Source organism: Pristiophorus japonicus, chromosome 12 (genome assembly GCF_044704955.1).
Source record: "Pristiophorus japonicus isolate sPriJap1 chromosome 12, sPriJap1.hap1, whole genome shotgun sequence".
NCBI classification, from domain to species: Eukaryota; Metazoa; Chordata; class Chondrichthyes; family Pristiophoridae; genus Pristiophorus; species Pristiophorus japonicus.
In genome coordinates this window covers 34,519,497-34,539,979 of record NC_091988.1, presented here as the reverse complement: position 1 = coordinate 34,539,979, position 20,483 = coordinate 34,519,497, and the positions used below count along the sequence as shown (strand labels likewise).

The 20,483-nt window shown below is 44.9% G+C and overlaps 1 protein-coding gene across 1 annotated transcript in view; it reads left to right on the top strand.

The window, feature by feature from the left end:
• Positions 1–20,483, top strand: part of cacna2d3a (calcium channel, voltage-dependent, alpha 2/delta subunit 3a) — a 1,147,786-nt gene that overhangs the window by 914,614 nt on the left and 212,689 nt on the right. Inside the window, exon 26 of the mRNA XM_070894764.1 lies at positions 5,518–5,598. Within this exon, the coding sequence (XP_070750865.1) occupies positions 5,518–5,598 (81 nt within the window). The remainder of the gene's footprint in view (positions 1–5,517; positions 5,599–20,483) is intronic.

Here is a 20,483-nt window from a genome sequence, read left to right as displayed (position 1 = left end):
AGTTATTTGTTTTATTATGTAACTAACTCATCCTTTCTCTACTTAATTGCTAGGAACATTTATCAGCTGTTTCCTATTTATCTGTGCTATATTTGGCCATCTATGTTGCCATGACATTTTATTTTGCTTCTTAAAACCATGGATAAATGCCACCGCTAAACATTCAGTTCCTGTGCAAAGTCTCCTGTGTTACAGTGACTAAATAAGTTCAATTCTATTTTTATTACAAGATTTCAGATACTTACCTGTCAGCTTGCAATAACTGTATGAATGCACACAAAGCAAATATAATGATACAAAGAAAACATATTTGAGGACACTAGATTCCTAGATTATGTCTTTTTCTAATTACGCCCACTGGTGACTGCATAAGTCTAATTGTATTTTTGTTACATGGAATTTTACTGGTGTTTTGGGGATTGCATTCTGTAATCCTATTCATTTTTCCATGCAAACTGTAAATTGGTGTCTCTGCTTCTGACAATTTTATTTTGAGTGAGTAAATTGTTGTCCTGTTGTTTGGGGCAGAAGTCATGGCAACACAGATGTTCATAGAGTTTGCTGGCAGAGGAATGATATCCTTGGTATATTCACAAGTGAAACCAGACTGCTCTAAATTTCCTGTGCAATTTGGTTTCCAAATAAAGATCATAACCAATTGATGTATAGCTATCGCTGCTTGTAGATGTAAAGACTGTAAACGAGCCAAAGGTGGGCAGAGGAAACATTTCAAGGACACCCTAAAAGCTTCCCTGATAAAGTGCAACATTCCCACTGACATCTGGGAGTCCCTGGCCAAAGACCGCCCTAAGTGGAGGAAGTGCATCCGGGGGGCGCTGAGCACCTCGAGTCTCATCGCCGAGAGCATGCAGAAATCAAGCGCAGGCAGCTGAAAGAGCGTGCGGCAAACCAGACTCCCCACCCACCCATTCCCTCAACGACTATCTGTCCCACCTGTGACAGGGACTGTGGTTCTCGTATTGGACTATTCAGCCACCTAAGAACTCATTTTTAGAGCGGAAGCAAGTCTTCCTCGATTCCGAGGGACTGCCTATGATGATGATGAGACTGTAGAGAAAGTAGATCTAGTCAAACTGCTGGCTGGTTCCTCCACACTGTTTATCACCCTACAGTCCTTTACACATATGCGTGATCACATAATCTTGGCATTTTAGTCGACCGAACCACAACAACAACTTACAGGCAGGTTCTTCGCCAAAGATTGTCTTCAATATTACTAAGGAGCAGGACTACTCTGTTTGAAATTAGCCCCCACCTCCGCCCCCCTGCGCGCACACACAGAGACCTTCTTTCATTTTTATGGTAACCTTTAAATAAATTCCAGAACATAAAGTAGTAACTCACATGAGTAAGTTAGAAATTTTATAGTATAAAATAAAACCAGTCCATTTGTCCTTTATGTAAGGAAATTACACAATTGTGCCATAGAATAATTTGCTAAGTATAGGGAAGATATCTGTTAATCTAGATCATGCTGTTGTATTATTTCTGGACATGGCACAACATGATGCTGATGCCCTTGAGAACTACAAACATGTTTTCTTTGTATAGTTTATATTTATACACAGTCAGGTGCACATTCATACAATCATTACAATCTGGCATTTATCACAAAGAAGAAAGCACTTCCTCGACATAAGATTCTGATGCATGCCTACATCTGGGACCCGATGTAAAGAGACTAAAACAACAGAAGGTTATCTCTATAAATAAGAGCATAATGATTGGCTATAAATATATTTGATAACCATGTAAATCTAGAGGCCTACGAGCTGAACAATGACAGCAGTATGATTACATCAAGTCATCACATTGGCATTCCGTGCATCATGGAGATAAAGAGCATAGATCAAAAGCTGACGCTGGCCATGCTCCAGGGCTGGATTTGCGCTAGTGGATCTGCTGATGGTACATCAGTATAAAGTCAAGACTGGAAGGATGAGATTTGATACCAGGAAAAGTTTGAAGCATTTATCTATAAAGTTTATTCTGAAATCTTGTTCATATTGGATTCAAAGCAGCACAAACTATGTCTTTGAGATAGGTGCTAATGAACTGAAACTGATGACTAAAGTCAAAGTATCAAAACTTTATTTTATATCACCAAAATCCCCAAATTACTTCAAATAAAAAAGGTAAGAAAAAAGCTTCTGTTACATAAATAGCTAAACCTATACAAAATGCCCAATACTGTCCCATCCCATTAACCACACCATTGAAATTCATACAACCACCACAAAATAATCCCATTATGAAACTCTGACCAAAAACCATGAATGAGTTCTGTAGACTGAAAAAAGGGGCAGAAACTGTCCCTGTGATAGGGTATATTGGATCACTTGGGTGCAATGAATAGAGGAAAATCAGGCGAGCAGATGACCCACTCTTAATGGAGTCAATGGAGCAGCCCAACCCCTTTTCCTTTCCCTTGTGTCCAAGGCTTGCTCTCCTTTTCACCTCTTATGTTTCAGATATTCCACCTTCCTCTCATGACTGATTTCTATTGCACCTACTCATTCCTGTGTTTCTGATATCCCACCTCTTACCTGTCACTATTCCAAGTGCTGCCATTATTTCTACATCACCTTATCCACCTGGCCTGCTACCTTTAGGGATTTGTGGATGAGCATTCCAAGGTCCTTTGTTCCTCTACATTTCTCAGTGTCCTACCATGTAATGTATATTGATATATTAACAGTGCAGTGTAGATGTGTAGTGTGGCACGGCGGCCCCGACCTGCAAGGATCATCATAAAGTCGGGGCCTTCAAAGGAACATAGCACTTCAAGGTACAGCACGTGCTGGAGAGCGACAGCTGTAAAGAGGGCGACTGGATTGGATGTCACCATAATCCAGGTCGCTGATTGCAGTGCGGGCAGGTACAGCAGGAGCCGCGAGGTCGGGGTGAAGGAGCGGCGAGTGATCGTGGAGCGATGTGATCGGGGGCCAGAGAGAGGTGGAGTTGAGTGCCCAGAGGAGGCGAGGGCACAGGGGCAGTACGGGCCAGCCCACACTGCGATATGTGTGCGCACTAGGTCCATGCAGCAGTTCTGGTCTCCAGTTGTCTTGGTTAATCCTTGCCCCTGGATCAAGACCTAGCTTTGTCGAGCCCGTTTGGTGGTTGGTGTGCAACGGCCACCACATGTTAAAAAAATCCACACACAGGCATCTTCCACCCTTTAATATGTAGTTCGGGACCTGGAATATTCGGTCCTTCATTGAAACACCTGTAAACTCATTCCTTTTTGGCGTGGAAGCAAGTCATCCTCGATATGAGGGATCGCTTATGATGATGATCATCATTGCTATTCCCCTATATTTTCAGTAAGTCTGAGATTCTGTTACCCTCCATAGGAATCAGTTACTTCTCTTCGAAGCCTTTGGAACTCTCTCCTCTACCTTAACCACCTTTCACCCAGTGTGATGTTAATTTTAAATGTTGGCACCTGTCACTTTACTAAAACTCTTCTCCAATTTTACAATTTCTAACAAGTAATGATGCCCACTCCTGAGTCACGATGTTCAGCTGACTGCTGTGACTGCCCAGTAGCACATTGTCAAAATCTGGAACTTTCATCCTCTACACTGCTTGGTTGAGTATTTCATTATAGCATTGGAAACAAGAGCCAGAAGAATGATAGGCAGGGAGATAGCAAGGGAAATCAAACTCTCACGTACAAAAAATGGAAGTGAAAATGTCTGGATATACATGTGTCATGTTTTAACAAATCTAAATTCAGGAATGGGAGAAAAAATAAAGATACACTTTGGGTACTTGAGGTTAATTTGAACCAGACAGTGGGTAGGTATTCAGCTATAAAATACAAAACATAATCGGCTATTCTTTAGGGGTCGTTTATGAGTTTTAGTATGTATGCAACCCAAAGGATTAACAGTCAGTAACAGAAATGATTTAATGCGAGATTTGAATCTGTTGTACTCCATGTTCTAATCTTCCCAATGCCAGCTGTTCCAGTTCAGGCTTTTCCCCCAACAATTTAATCTGTGTTCATAGCAGAAAAGCAGTTTCCACAATCTGGCTTTCCAATGAACTGAAGCTTGCACCCTTATGTGTGCCATAAATATCGTGATATTAATAGCAGTTTGTTAACTATGGTGTATTACACCAGAGACTATGTGAAATGCCCCTCACATTTTCCTGCTACTCCAACATTGCCAGACCATTATGTTCTGGCCAAAAATAATAGATTTATTTATAAAATAATACACAGAAGCAATAAGACACATTAAGATACTAAAACTACAATATTAGACTTACACAATATATAAATTGTCCCAAAACAAGAAGTTAGTCTGAAATACTGTCCAGTCTTTTTAGTAGTTTCTGACTGATTTTCTGATGGACATACAGGGCAAATGACTTTATTTGAGCCTCTGTTAGCTCCCCCATCTGGTTGAGGCAGTATGAATGAGAGAACCCAAGGCTACAAGACTATTCCTCAAGTCGTTATTTTGATGTTAAAGCAGTTCCATTTGTTGATCAAATAATTTCTTCTCAATGGTCAGGCAGTTAAGATGTTAGCCATTTTTAATACTTAGTAAGTGAGGTATGAACTGTAGTCCCCTGACCATTTTGTATTCCATTTGCTTTTGATACCTGAAAGCATTAGAAATCACAACTGGCTGTTTCATTGTTTTCATTGTGAACAGGAATTAACTTATAAATTACCCATTATTCTTCAACGGATCAATAATTTGATTAGCTTGAGTTCAAAGATATTGGGGCTTCGGCCCAAACAACCTGATTACAATCCTCTTGCTACAGATATAAAGAGCTTTCCATAGCGAGAACGCAGGCTGAAGGCAGTTGAAAATTAAATTAATATTACGGCTTTTGTAAAGCCCAAGAAGAGAACACTTTTAGTTAAGCCAGCGATGTATTTCCTTATTGTTAGATTGATATCTGTTGGGAAACAGGATTGAGGGTTACAGAGTTATTGCACAATAATGCTTGATTATTTTTTCAGAGGAGATGAGAGAAGGAATGAAAGTTCCCTAATGTAGGAGAGCTACAGATGGTGTAGGAAGGAAGTCCATGATGGAATATAAAAACAGAGAATGCTGGAAATCTCAGCGGGTCAGGCAGCATCTGTGGAGAGCAAAACAAAGTTCACGTTTCAGGTCGATGACCCTTTGTCAGAATAATCATCCATGGACTCTAAAAGAAGCAGGCTTGATGAACTGAGTAGCCTTTCCTTGCTCTGAATTTTCTTATATTATTGTTGTAGAATTTTGGATAATGAGATAACTTCCACAAATATATATGAGTACACGGGGGGAAAAAAGATACTTTTAGCATTTACACCTATGGGTCTGCAGCATTAGGTTCCAGTAACACTACATGTGTATCCAGTATTTAAACAACTGAAACACTTGTCAGCAGTTCCATTTCACTGAAGCAAAGTTGGTTACAATAATTATTCATGATACATTCATTTTACTTTGATATTAATAAAGTACAATTCATTTTGCTTAGCAACAGAAAATAAAAGTAATGTTGTGACAGCCAGCACAACTGTACAGCTTTTGGACAACAGAAAATCGCCAGTGGTTGCAGGTAAGCACTTTTTAAATTCTTATTAACCTGTGTATTGTAATATCTGTTTGTTTATTGATTACTGAATTAATTATGGTTCTCTATATGTGAGGATAAATTCACCAACCTTGTCCTCACAGCAAGGAGCTGCACTTAAATGGGTTGTGGGTCAGAGAATAAATACTATACTATGTAACACATGTACCCGAATGATATCCAGCTCCACCTTTCCACCACCTATCTCGACCCTTCCGCTATCTCTTAAAACTCATCTTTTTGACAAAGCTTTTGGTCAACCTGCCTAATATATTTTATTTAGCTCATCATTTAATTTTTACTGATTATGCCTCTGTGAAGACCTTTTGGTACATTTTTCTGCATTAAAGATGCTATACAAGTGCAAATTATTGTTACTGTTTTGCCCATCTGACCTATGCACCTTCCCCCCAATTACATCGATTTCAAAATCCTTGTCCATATCAAAAAATCCCTTCCTGACTTCTCACACCCTGGGCAGAATTTTCATGCTGCCATGTGTGCGGGATTGGAGGCAGGTCGGGAGTAAAAATGGGAGTGCGTCAGAAACTCACCATCATCCCGCCTCCTCGTACCTTTAACTCGGGCGCATTTGCCAGTGTGGCACGGTCCCTAACGGCAGAGGCGGGCGAACTAATTTAGCTCATTAATATCTTCTTGTCAGACCCTTAACAGTCTTTTTAATCAGACTGTTTAAACTGTCAGCTGTGGCTCAGTGGGTAGCACACTCACCTCTGAGTCAGAAGGTTGTGGGTTCAAGTCCTACTCCAGGGACTTCAGCACATAAATCTAGGCTGACAATCCAGTGCAGTGCTGAGGAAGTACTGCATTGTCGGAGGTGCAGTCTTTCGGATGAGATGTTAAACCGAGGCCCCGTATGCTCTCATGATCCCATGGCACTATTTCGAAGAAGAGCAAGGGAGTTATCCCCAGTGTCCTGGCCAATAGTTATCCCGAAATCAATATAATGAAAACAGATTATCTGGTCATTATCACATTGCTGTTTGTGGGAGCTTGCTGTGAGCAAATTGGCTGCCATGTTCCCCACATTACAACAGTGACTACACTCCAAAAATACTTAATTGGCTGTAAAGTGCTTTGAGACATCCAGTGATCATGAAAGGTGCTATATAAATGCAAGTCTTTCTTTCGCTGGATGCCCACGGGAATCACACAGCTCGGGAATCATGTCTGTCAAACTGAGATGGAAGCTCAGTGACCTTTGAGTGAGGTCATTACTGCAGAGCATGGAAAGCACAATAAGTACTGCCACATAACACCTGCTCACTTGCCTAAGGGAAAGGCTCTTGCTGAGTTCATTTTGAGCACAGAGTTAGGTGTCTACAGTTTGCAGATCTACATTGACATCCTTCCTGGCGAGGAGGTCTATGAGCCTCTGCCATCTATTCTCCATAGATAGCATGTGCTCATGTGAGTGGTGCATTAGCTGCTTCATGTAGATCACCATCCTTTCCATTCCGTTCCCATCGCCTGCGACCTCCTGGTGCTCATGTTGGAGATGGACTACTCCATTCTCTGCACATTTGCAGACATTGCGATCGCAAAACCTGTCAGAGCCTCCTGCACTTCTTGCTGCACCCCCAGGATCGGCCTCTTTCTCGATGGCACCTGAGGCTGAGCATCTGCATGCAGCTGAACAGAGCTGGGAGTGTCCTGCGCCCTCCGGTGAGGAGTCCCCATTACTGTCCCTGTTTCCACCATCTCCTCTTGATAAGACTACTCCATTCCACATAGGACCCACCGGTTATGTATGCAATAAAGGTTCAAACTGAGTATGGTTTAACTAAGCAAGGTGCAACCTTGCTTCTGTTTTATTTAGGCCCAAAGTGCCTGACTCACAAAATGTCTGGCCATATACTGGAGCAGCACTATGTGCGTGCTGCTCAGTAGCCTCCAACAATGACATCATCTGGTAGCCACAAACAGCATGTAAAAACATGACACCACCGTGGTGCTCGTATCTGCGCTGGTGTGGATGTGCATAAGTCTGGTTATGGTGCATCCTCAGAGGTTGGAGGTTCCTCTGAGGAGTCATCTTCCCCCTCTGGCTGTTTGGTGGCGGGGGGGGGGGGCGCAGTCGATGGACCTGTGGGAGAGTAAAGAGATGAATTAGAAATGTCATATTAAGAATGGCAACTGATACCATTATGGACATGATCAACATTCACTGGCTGCTGGCATCAATCACCATATCATCGTCACCATATGAGATGTAATTCTGTCACCAGATTGCTGAGAGGTCCCCCTCGCTCTGTCTCCCACCGCCAGCTGCTCTGTAACTCCTGACACCTCCAGCACAACCTCCTCTGCTGCTGTCAAAGTGGCGAAGAATGGAGTGCCACCTCCGGTTCTCTCCCTCTCTCTGTTATTGTGCGTTTGTTTCTCCTGCAAGGAGGGAAAGAAGAGAAGTCTGAGTGAGAGTGATGGCATGAGTGTAAGGAATGTGTGGGTTACATCTGTAGAGAGTGATTATGAGGGAGTGTGGTGCCAATGCCAAAGTGCCAATGTCTAATGGCCTCCTTGTGTGGTGTTACTTGCTTTGATTGCATTCGGATGAGGGTGAGTGTGAGGGGTGGTTAGTCAGAGGGGGATTGTGTGTATGTACATAGAGAGAGAGGGATAGGTGGATGTGCAAGATATGTTGGTGTGAGTAAGGATGTGCGGGAGCAGGCTTGTGAAGGCAGAGTGATGGGGATGTGATGACAAGCGCAGCCGGATGAAGTTGAATGTGGCTTTGCACTTACCTATCCTGATCTCATGAGATGATTGATGCGTTTCCGGCACTGCACCCAGGGCCTCCTGACCACATCCCTGCTGTTCACCTCCTCTGAAATTTGGAGCCATGCTCTTTTTGTCTCCTTCTGCCCATCAGCAGGGAAGAGGACCTCGCTGCATGCTATGACTTCCTCCACAAGAATATGTAGGGAGTCATCTGAAAACCTGGGTGCAGCCCTCTATCGTTGTGAAGCCATCTCTGTAAAGCTGTGCAATAACCAGTGGTGATATGTCCTCCCTGTACATACCTAGATGAACATTTAAATCCAATGTGGCTAAAGCTGCTTTAAATATCCCTTTAAATATCCCCGCTGGAAATTAGTCATCAATTACGTTTGCAGACCTGCACCATTTATTAGGATCGGGGAGGTAATGCATGGGCCTGCCTGAACAGGCGGCATTAATGGAAAGTCGCTCAGAGGAGCGGGATGATAAGAAGAACGCGGTTCCAGCCGGCCATGCCGACCAGCCGCACCCGCCCCGCCCAGGCAATGAAAATACTGGCCCCCTTCTCCATGACCCGCTCCACCCATATTCCCACATTGAGCCTTTTGTTGCTCTCTCAGCTCTGTGTATTCCCTCTCCCTCACTATCTACCCGACTGATTGGAATTCCCTCTCTAAACACCTTGCTTTCTCTCCCTCTCCCCCCTCCCCTGTTAACCACCTTCCCAAAACGTATTATGTTCAACCATGCCACAGAACCCCTCTCCTAATTTTCATATTGGTGCTTGATATCCACTTTATTTTAATCCTCTGGAAGCAACTTTGGATGTTTTCTTTGCTAAAGACACTATATAAATTCAAATGTGTCTGCATTCTCCATCACTGTCCACCTGCCTATTCAACATTAATTAAGAAAATGCGTGCACATTATCATATTTTTCAAGATATCCCAAGTGCTTCACATGCAATGAATTACTTTTTGAAGTGTTAAGACCTGGGTGAGGAAAAATTTCCTCTCGTTCAATGCTGGTAAATTCTCACCAGCACTTGTATACCTCTGGGATTGACTGCATCAACTTTCCCAGCTGCCGCCTCAAGCTAAGTCAGAAATGCGGAACTTTATCATACTTTGAACCAAGCTAAACTTCCTTTACAAGATTCAATCCATTACCAAGACACTTTCGTTCACCTCCAGGGTATTACCTACCTCTTCTTCTCCATTTCTCAACTGTTGCCAAAACTCTCACAGGCCTATCCTTACCAGTCTCCATTCTCACCAAACTACAAACCATTTAGAATCCCATGTCCCATGCACTCATCCACAAAAGGTCCCATACTCCCAATATCTAGTCCTTCCTTAGATTCATTAATCCCGTCAATTTAATTCAGGATTCCTTGGCTTCAAATCCCTCCAAGTCTCGCTCTTCTCCTGCAGCTGTACACCCACAGATATACCCATAACTCCTATGATACTGGTTTACTGCAAGACCTAGCTCTGTCAAGCCCGTGTGGTGGCTGGTGTGCAATGGCCACCACACTTATAAAAAAATCCACGCACAGGCATCTTCCACCCTTCAAGATGTAGGTCGGGATCTGGAATATTAGATCCTTCATTGAAATAGCTGTGAACTCATCCCTTTTTGACGTGGAAGCAAGTCACCCTCATTTCGAGGGACTGCCTATGATGATGATGACTGGTTTGCTACTTGTTCCTTTGTCCTGCACTTCACTATTAGTCGCCACTTGTTCAAGCTCTATGTCCCTGCCCTTTGGAACTTCCTTCCTAAATTCCTCCATTTTGCCACTTAGCTCCTTTCTTTCAAAAGTTTCTGAAAAACCCTCCTCTTTGCTACTTTCACCTCAGGCCTCTAACCTTTCTGTTTCCCCAACTCTATAAAGCACTCTGAACTGTCTTTCTGTAAGTAGGGAATGGTATGAACATTTAATTTGCTGTTGTATTCCCACAAGAATTCTGAAGCTGTTCTCTGATACAACTCAGCAAAGTTGCAAATCAGTATAAACATATAACATCTGTTAACCTAAAATGCCTGTTGTGTTCCATGGAATATTAACAATTAAGGGGTGATTTGATTGAGGTTTTTAGGATTTTGAAAGGAATTAATAGGGTAGATGGAGAGACACTTTATCCGCTAGTGGGGGAATCTAAGGTGAGGGGACATATCCTTAAAATCAGAGCCAGGCCATTCAGGAGAGCAATTAGGAAACACTTCTTCACGCAAAGGGTGGTAGAAGTGTGGAACCCTCTCCCACAAAAAGCAGTAAATGTTAGCTCAATTAATAATTTAAAATATAAGATCGATAGATTTTTGATAGACAAGAGTATAAAAGGATATGGAACCAATGTAGGTGATTAGAGTCAAGATACAAATCAGCCATGGTGAAATGGTGAAACAGGTTCGTGGGGCTGAATGGCTTACTCCTGCTATATGAATATGGATTAGGATTTGCTTGGATTAGATTCAGAGGAGCTGAAATTCAGAGCTGTCAGAAAGCTGGCACACCTACATTTTTCTTTAAGTTTTTTCCACCAATATCGTTGAGGCAGCCTTTCCATTGATTTTGAGCACTTAAGGCCCGAAATTCGCCATTGTAAGTGTCATGTATCCAAACATGTCTACTATAACATATGATGTGCCACCAGAGGGCACTACTATAGGAAACTTGTACACCAGCTGTATGGTCCCACTAAGGTGTGCCACCAGAGGGTACTGCAGTGGGAGACTTGTAGGTTACCTATACAGGTGTGTGCCAGGCCTAGTATAAAAGGCAGGCCACCATGTGTGATCCTCACTCTGGAGTTACATTAAATGGACTAAGCTCACTACAGTTCAAGGACAATGCATTGCCCTGTGGAGTCATTATCAGAGCATCTAAAGACATAACAATTGGCGACGAGATTACGGACTTTCACGCGAAAATGGCTAACCTTGGTACGTTGCAGCAGTTCACCGATGGTGATGATTGGGATGCCTTTGTGGAGCGACTCGACCATTTCTTCACAGCAAACGACCTGGCAGGCGATAATCCGGCCACACTGGCTGATAAGCGCAGAGCTATCCTGCTAACCAGTTGTGGGCCCATTGCCAATGGCCTCGTCAGGGATTTGCTGGCACCAGCGATGACAGCGACCAAGACATACGAGGAGCTTGTAACGCTGATCCAAGAACAACTCAAGCCCAAAGAGAGCATCCTCACAGCCAGACATCGGTTTTACACCCATCGATGACCCAAAGGCCAGAAAATCGCGAAATATGCTGCAGGCCTCAGGAGGCTGGCGGTACCGTATGATTTCGGCGACCACCTCACCGAAGCGCTGCGGGATATTTTTGTCATCGGAATTGGCCACGGTGGCCTTCTTCACAGGCTACTATCTGCGGATACCACAGTCACACTGCAGAAGGCCATCACCATGAGCCAGGCATTCATGACCTCGACCTGCGGCTCTAGGCGGATGACTCATCCTCAGGACTCAAACCCGGCAAGTACTGTACACAGAATGGCACCTTTTAGAGGCTGTACTGTAGAACGTGAATCTCCTCAGGGGAGAGAGAACAAGCCCCCGAGTCCTTTAACTCAGAGTCCGCCGAGGGAGGCTAATCGAGTAGCACCATGCTGGCGTTGCAGAGGGAATCACAGGGCTCACCAGTGCCATTTTAAGGACTATGTGTGTAAAGGCTGAAGCACAAAGGGCCACCTCCAATGAATGTGTAAAAGAAATATGACTCACTGTGTTGATGAAGAGTCTGCAGATGTCCATGAATTCAGAGTGGATTATGAAGTGATAGTCAGAGAGGCAGCTCAGCCCCACGATGAGGTGTATGGCATGTTTACCTGCACCACAGAATGTTCCCCGTTGAAGATGGAAGTCGAGATAAATGGCGTTCCAGTCTTCATGGAAGTGGACACGGGGCGAGCCATTCAGTAATGAATCAAGAAGCCTTTGAGAGGCTATGGGACAATCAAACTGAACGACCCAAGTTGGTTCCGGTTCAGGCAAAGCTGCGCATCTACACCGATGAACTTATCCCAGTCGTTGGTAGTGTGGATGTAAAGGTTCTCCATGATAGCGCGGTCACAAGTTACCACTGTGGATTGTTGCAGGTGATGGACCAACACTATTCGGAAGAAGGTGGATGGAGAAGATCCATTGGAGCTGGGAAGATTTCATCCCTCCAGCGATCGGCGTCCCACGCACTCAGAGGCAAAGCAATCCCTCACCTGAGGTTGGATCTGGCACCAGAGAGCAGACCAGCACAGCACCCGAGGCACAGACCGCTCAGCACGACTGCGTGGAGATGATCCAGCTGAGACGACCCGAATGCACCTTCCAGGCTCCAGCGGCAGGACTCCGGAGGAAGAAAATCGGATCCAAAGTCGACTTCCCAGCCTCGGTGGCAGAACCTGGGGAGAAGAGGATCACAGCAGTCGACATCGTGGATGGAAGAAAGATGGCGCCCAAACCACGAGGTGCAGCGCTGATAGAGAAACACGTGGCACCAAACGAAGAAAAGGATTGGGGTAAAGATAGCAAGGCTCTCTTAAAGGAGACCAGCAACCCACCACACTTAAAGGGACAGGTCCACATTCTCAATCAATGTAATAGCAACTGTGAGTTAAATGTAAAGCTTGTAATTGATGATCAGAGTTTTATACATGTAATAAGCAAAGAAAAGTCGTGCGATTGTGATAAGAGCTATAGTTTATCTACAATGAGTAATGAAATGTTGTGCGATGTAGGATTTCAACTGCATTCAGTTAATGTAGCGGGCAAACACCCATTGGGAGCACACAGGTCCAGCGAGCTACCCATTGCTGTAGCAGCATCCCTGGGACCAGAGTGATGCATCACGGAGTGTGGCCACAAGCAGCTAATATAGTCAAGCTGCAGAGCAAGCGATCTCAGGGGGGCAACGGCACCGATATCGATACCCTGCCCCTGATCGGCTCCACCTCTCAGGCACCCGATGGCACCAACTGCCACGAGCCTGAAAGAGCAAACCGCGCTAAGGCGCACCCCCCAGACCATATCGCCACCAAGGCTACAACCGGGAACGAAGGGTCACCCGCAATGGTTCTCCCAAATGGGACCGGGACCAGCCAGGATCCCAAACCAAATAATGCCCTGGCAAGCGAGTCAGCAGTTCCTGGCGCACTGCCAGACGACTGCTCCTCAGGGAGTAGCAGCGATTCGGGGAGCAAGGAAAGGACAGGGAGGTCACAGGTATCTATGAACCTGCCCGACGTTAGGAGCAACGGCAAAGGCCCCGAGAGCAGGCAACTTGAGCCAACCAGGTCCCCAGTGCCAGCACTGGGCACCGCACCGCCACCAGACTATCTGGACACCATCCAGCAGTTCTGGAACTAGTTTGTCCTCACGCACCGGTGCTGACCCCAGCACTGATTCCAAGTATGTATCAAGTATGTACCTCACCCGTCAAATGTACCTGCCTCACAACTGTACCACAAATGTAAAGATGTAAATGCAGATTTTTTTTTCTGGACTTGAATGTATATGAATGTAATGAGCCACCGGCATAATCTATATGTGGGGGGGAGAGAATGGAGTGGTCATGGACACACAAACAGAAACCACCAGCACCTCTACTGCCAACAAAACACCACTCACTCACTCACCCAAGATAGAAATGATCCTCCAAGGGTCAACCAGATAGAGCTAAGCTCAGAGCACAGTCAATGCATGAAGATGATTTGCATTAAGGACCTGGGGGAGAGTGATGTCATGTATCCAAACATGTCTACTGCTTGTACTGCTACATTTGATGTGCCACCAGAGGGCACTACTATGGGAAACTTGTACACCAGCTGTATGGTCACTAAGGTGTGCCACCAGAGGGTACAGCAGTGGGAGACTTGTAGGTTACCTGTACAGGTGTGTGCCAGGCCTAGTATAAAAGGCAGGCCACCATGTGTGATCCTCACTCTGGAGTTACATTAAATGGACTAAGGTCACTACAGTTCAAGTACAATACATTGCCCTGTGCAGCCATTATCAGAGCATCTAAAGACATAACAGCAAGGATCAATTTAGCTCCATTTCTTGGAACTAAAATTTTTATGGGGAGATAAATAAATTTACGCCATTTTGCGAGTTTCACCAGTGGTGTAATGCCGCCCTTACAAAAATAAGGGCCGATTTTTTGAGTACGGTTTTTCTGACGTCACTCAGGGTCAAACCCAACAATAATGCCATTTTTTGCGAGTTTCCCCAATAAGGATATTTTTAAGGACAGTGCCAAATACCACTTTGAAAAAGCTTGCCATACCTGATGGAGTCGGATGGAAATTGATGATAACGGGGCTATCTTGGTAAACGGAGCTGAAAGTTAAAGCTTTGGGAGGGAACCAAACCTATATTTTATATAGGAATGATAAATACTCTCTATTCTGGTTCATGTGCCAAGCCAACAGAGGCAGTGTTACGATATAAACCCCAGGAAACCTATAGTGATAATTTCATCCTTTGTTGAACAAGGATGGGAAAGAATGATTCTCCATTACAGAACCATAGCCAGGGTTGAAGTAAAACCTCCGATTTCTCTGTCCTGTGCCCGTATTTGGGCGGGATCCTATTTCTAGCCCAAGGAACCAACGCACCAACCTGGGAGGCAGCACTACCACCGGCTGTAGGGAGGTAAAGTGCAACAGCCCAAGGACATGAAACTACAAGAACATTTCAGTCTCATTTCCAACCGAAGCAGAATTGTTAAAGGGGTTTAGGGCCTGTGGTTATGAGAGAGAGCGAGAAGAGAGAAAATGAAACGAGACAGAGAGAGATTGAACTCAGAACTCTATGTGGTCAGGCCATGTTTATTTTACAGAACAAGTTTCACCAGAAGATGCCTAAATATCCATTCACCAGCATCAAAGCAGAGAAGAAGGAATTTTTCGGTCAGAGTAATCTCCCCGCCTGCATGTTAACTTTAGAGCCTCAATTATTTGCTGTGTTGGGCATGCGCAGAATGGCCGTTACTTTTAAGGCGAAAACATTTAGCTCCGTCCTTAAAAACGGATGTATTTTAAGGCTTCACCAAAATTTTAAAAACTTTTAGCGAAACTTTATGGTGCTATTTCGGTATTAAAAATATCAGCCGTTAATTGGAAATAGCGCCAAAAAATGGAGCTATTTTTCAATGTGGAATTTCTAGCCCTTTGAATTTTTTTTTTACGTTGGACTGGAAGTCAGTTATAGTGGGGGCAGAAGTACAGCGGTAAGGCAGGCTGAGGGGTAGAATTTGAGGCGGAACCAGGACCCCACTGCTGTCTCCCCTCCGTTAAAGGGGAGAGAATCGGGCACTTTATATCTTTGGCCACTTGGGCCACCAGGGAAGGTTTCAGCTGGGCCAGTGGCCTGGCATCTAAGAGGGGTTACTAGGCTGCACGGCCGAACCCATTTTGCTGGCCGATCGGGAAGTCGGCCGGCAAAAATAAAGACATGGCGGCCGCGACAGTGTGCCTTCCCCTTGAAGGGCCGCCGCGCTGCCAGGCCACACACAGTCAGGAGAAGGTGCACCGAGATAGAAAGCTGTCGGGGTACCACGTGGCGGGGCAACATTTTTTTCCAGTGAATTTGGGCCGGTGTATTCTGCAGGTGCGGGAGAGCGGCAGTGCATGTTTTGATGACGGGCTTGCGACGGTCATCAGCAGCGGGGTGGAATTGCGTACAGGCCGAAAAATCCCCGACCTGAATTTGGGTCGGGGCAGCTAGTTGACCACAAAGCGGCGGCCACAGGATTCCGCCACAAACGGGCAGTAACGGGTCTTACTGAGACCCTGAATTTCAGCCCCAGAATTTCCAAACTTTGAATGATTCAGTTTGAATCCAGATTTAAGAATAGCTTTGAGGGCTCAACTAGTTAAGTCAATAATTAACTGCGCCATATAAACCAGTAAGAACCCAGGTTTTATTTCAGCTGAGGTATTGGTAGACATGCTACTACAATTGGCTCTACATTGTTCCTGAGTTAGAGTGAACAAGTATTATCAACTATCAAGTGAACCTTCTAGTAAAGTACAAGTATGGATGTTGGAAGAGGACAAAATGAAGCTCAACTGTCATGACACCCATGCTCAAATACCCTGAAATTACTTATTGTCAAAGTTCACATTTGCTGAATGGCCACTTGTGTACTGAAGGGTAATCAACATTTACAGAATTATACCCCAGCATGAGTTATTACAATTATATATGATAAACTGATTTTGAAAAGTCAATTGCCATGTAAATTAATTCCTTTGTACAAAGGCTGGGCCAATATTTGGCAAATATGTGGTTAAGAACAGCCTGCGCGTACCCCATACATCCTGTAGCAAACAGTGAGATTGCAATGAACTGACACAAGCTATGGAGCAATAGGATCATAGGCCGTCTCAGGCAGCTCTGTCGCAGTTTCAAGCTGGCACAAACTCTCCACCTTGCTGCTTCCCATTGATGATATCACCAGAGTGGCTACCCGGATCAAGGTCAGTCAAGTGTGAAAATTTGTTTTTACAAAACTTCAAACAAAATTCTCCTCAGTCTATTATTTTACTCGATAAAATATGGGAGTATTTTGAATAAATCAAGCTGGAAAATCATGACTGCCAGCACTGTTGTGCTCAGTGTCATATCTAAGCACATGGTGGAAGCTTAGTGAACCAGGCTTATTGAAGACTTAGATCTGTATCTTGTTTTCGAAAATGATCCAGAAAAGAACATCCACCTTTATGGAGAGATGATGATCCCCGCATTATTATGTACGCATTAAAGATTAACTGCAGAACTAATAAAATAATTGATTCCATAGACTATGAAATTGCTTGCTTAAATATGAGAATCTAATTCTGGTTAAAGTCTTCTGTTGAGTTCCATTTTATAAAACCAGTTGATGCAATACCAGAATCTTAATTGCCATAATATTATAGTAAATAGTTATCAATTCCTAGAAAATAAAATAGGAATTGAAGAGAGAATCACACACATTTGTGAAAGGTTTCTCAGCACATACAATTAAGTATTTTGGAGCACAGTGACTCTTCTTGTGTTGGCAATGATGGAAGCCATTTTGTTATACACAGCAGATCCCAGAAACAGCAATGAAAGAAATAACCAGTTAATCATTTTTGTTGGTTGCTGGGGGAATGTTAACATCAGTCAAATGTATTCTTCAAGTAGTGCTATGAGATCTTTAGCATCCAGTGGAACAGTTAGGAAGGGCTTCAGTTTACCATTTGATCTGCAGCACATCATCTTCAACATTGCAGCATTCCCCCAGAACTTCACTTCAGCCCAGTTTGTGGCAGGAATGTTAGCTGGTTTCAGTTGGATTCCCACATGCCCGCGGCAGAATTACACCAGGCCTCATTAACATGCCACTGTCCGACTTGACAGAACAGGCAGGAAGTAGGCAGGAAATTTGAGTGGCCAAGAGCTCCCTGTCACCACTCAGGTAAGTATAGGCTTCTGGGAGTGCTGGGAGATGGAGTGCCAGGCTGCACGATGGCGGCCCGAAACATGCTAGGGCCTGCATCGTTGAGTCAATCCAAGAGTCGACCGACAAAGAAAGGTGGCTGCCCAGGGCGCTGGAGCTCTCCCCTTTAAGAGTGCGCCAAAAGTAGATGTACGCTCGCACAACCTCGTGGCCTACGGGGAAATTTCCCCATGTGCCATCCTCTTGGGTAGCAACATTTTATGTGGCACCTTATCAAATGCTTTTTGGAAATCCAAATATACTACATCCATTGGTTCCCCTTTATCTATCCTGCTAGTTACCATCCTCAAAAAACTCGAATAATTTTGTCAAACATGATTTCCCTTTCCTAAAACCATGTTGAATCTGCCTAATCATATTATGATTTCTAAGTGTTCTAATACCTTAACAATGGATTCTAGCATTTTCCTGATGACTAATGTCAGGCTAACTGGCCTGTGTCCCTTGGCAAACAATGTACCCAGAAGAGTCCCCAGTTCACGAAGCTCGTCCCCGAAGTGTACTCCTGGGCAGTGTGTGTACCCTTCTGAGCTGTCAGTTTGTAACTCTAAGGCCAAATTAAATGGCAACTTGTAAAACGGCCAGAGTGACTTACTGAGCATGTGCAAGTGGGCGGTCTTTCTATGCATGTGCCGGCTGTTATTTCTGAGTTTCCGGCCAAGCTCGTGTTGTTGGATTGTCGGCGCCAGAAGTGTCTGGGAGCACGGCAACCGGGGCGGATGAGGGAGAGGCCGGGGGGAGGGCCTGGCCTCAGTCACTGCAGAATGGGGGGGGGGGGGGGCGGACTACTCCTAGACACTGTAGGGAAACGCGGGGTCGGATGTGACCTCAGGCATGGGGGGGAGGGGTGGGATGTCAGGTGTGACCTGTCACTTGGAGGGGGGAGGGACAGGAGGTTGGTCAGGGATGACCTCAGTCACTGGGGGTGGGGGATCAGGTGTCTGAATGTGCTTCAATAGTGTGATGTCACATCAGCGATAATTATAAGCAGATTTGTTTTGCATTTGTAGTGTATATGTGCAACTGTTAAAAGATAGGCTGCTAAAAAATCTTGCCCCGCTATGCTGCGCAACCTACATTTGCGTCCTGGCTACTTTGCTGTGCTCCCATCCTGCGGCCAGGATTTCACCAACAGAGGTGAGTTCAATGCGGGCAGCATTGGTACAGTGTGGGAAACCCGTTCGGAAGTGCAGTCCACCCTTTCCCTTCAATCTTCCATGGTTTCCCAGCCAATTAACTGGAAGCGGGTCTGATGCGTCATCAGCCGGATTCCTTAAAGGGACCATTCACAACTTTTTTTTGACAGTTCTTCTGTCAGTCTTTTGCAGCATTGAGCTGCTGCAAACACTGACAAACACTGCACAAAGGTGTACGGCTGCAGCCAGGCTCTCCCATAACTCTCTCCAGATGCTTATGGAGGGAGTCACAGCACGCAGGGAGGCTCTCTTCTATTCCAATGGATGGAAGAGACCTCTCTAGGAGACCAAAGCAGCCTGATTGCTCATTGTACATGAGGACACAAACAGGGATGTCGTCTGGAGAATCTGGCTGCAGCGGCGCAAACCTTTCAATGACCTCAGTAGAGTTACTGCAAAGCCACACTCGCCCTCATCCTGCTATGCCACTCATCACATTCCCTTCACTCTGTCTTCCCTACTCTACCCCTGCATATCCTTACTCACACCAACTTACCTTGCACTTCCACCATCCCTCTCTCTATCTACATTATCAGATCCCCATTTCACTGCCATCCTCTAACACTCACCCTCATCCATGTGTAATCATATTAACTAAAAACACACAAGGGTAAGCACTTGGGTCCTTTTGCCAATGTTCATGTGAAGTTTATGTTGATGTGTTGTCAAACATTGAAATCTTTATTTTCAGCACTTTGCGTTCTTGGACAGATTTGTGGGCACCTTTGGAAGTGGCTGAGTGAGTTGTAGTGAATGGTGAGACATAAGGGTACCCCCCACAATGGTCATGAGTGTGAAGGGAATGGATTGGACATCGCAAGGTTGCTTTATGGTGCTGGTGTGGGGTGATGCCAACCTGCCGCATCATGTGGCAGTCAGGGTGTACAGCATGAAGTGAAGTAAATGCGGCCATGGTTAGGCCATCCCTGGTCTCTCAGGCAGCAATGTGGTCGGGTCCTGATGCCATGTGAATTGTGCAGCATCAGGTGATTGTGGAGAATGTTGTTGTTGGTGGTGATGCAGGTGTGTTTAGTGATGTTGGTGTTGGGGCTGATCATGGTGGGATTCTGAGGACCAAGGTGAGATTTTGTCAAGGGCACCAATGCTGCTGGAATGGATGGTAGATGAGGTTGAGATGACAGAAGCGATCTGTCAATGGTGAGAGAGGTTGCTCCAAGGAGGTGACAGTGAATAGTGAGTTCACTGCAAACATTTCCAAAGTGCATTCAGATCAAAAGTCTCTTCCAAATCCTGACGGCTTCAGCTTCTGACATTGGAAAGTGAACAGCTGTGAAATGGTAGCGTTTATACCACTTCTGCAGCTGTCAACCAGCCAAAACAATAGTCACTGAGAACCTGACTCCACTTACCTGGCATGTTCTCCGAGGCACGACAAATCCGTCAAAGGTTGGTAAAATTGTAAG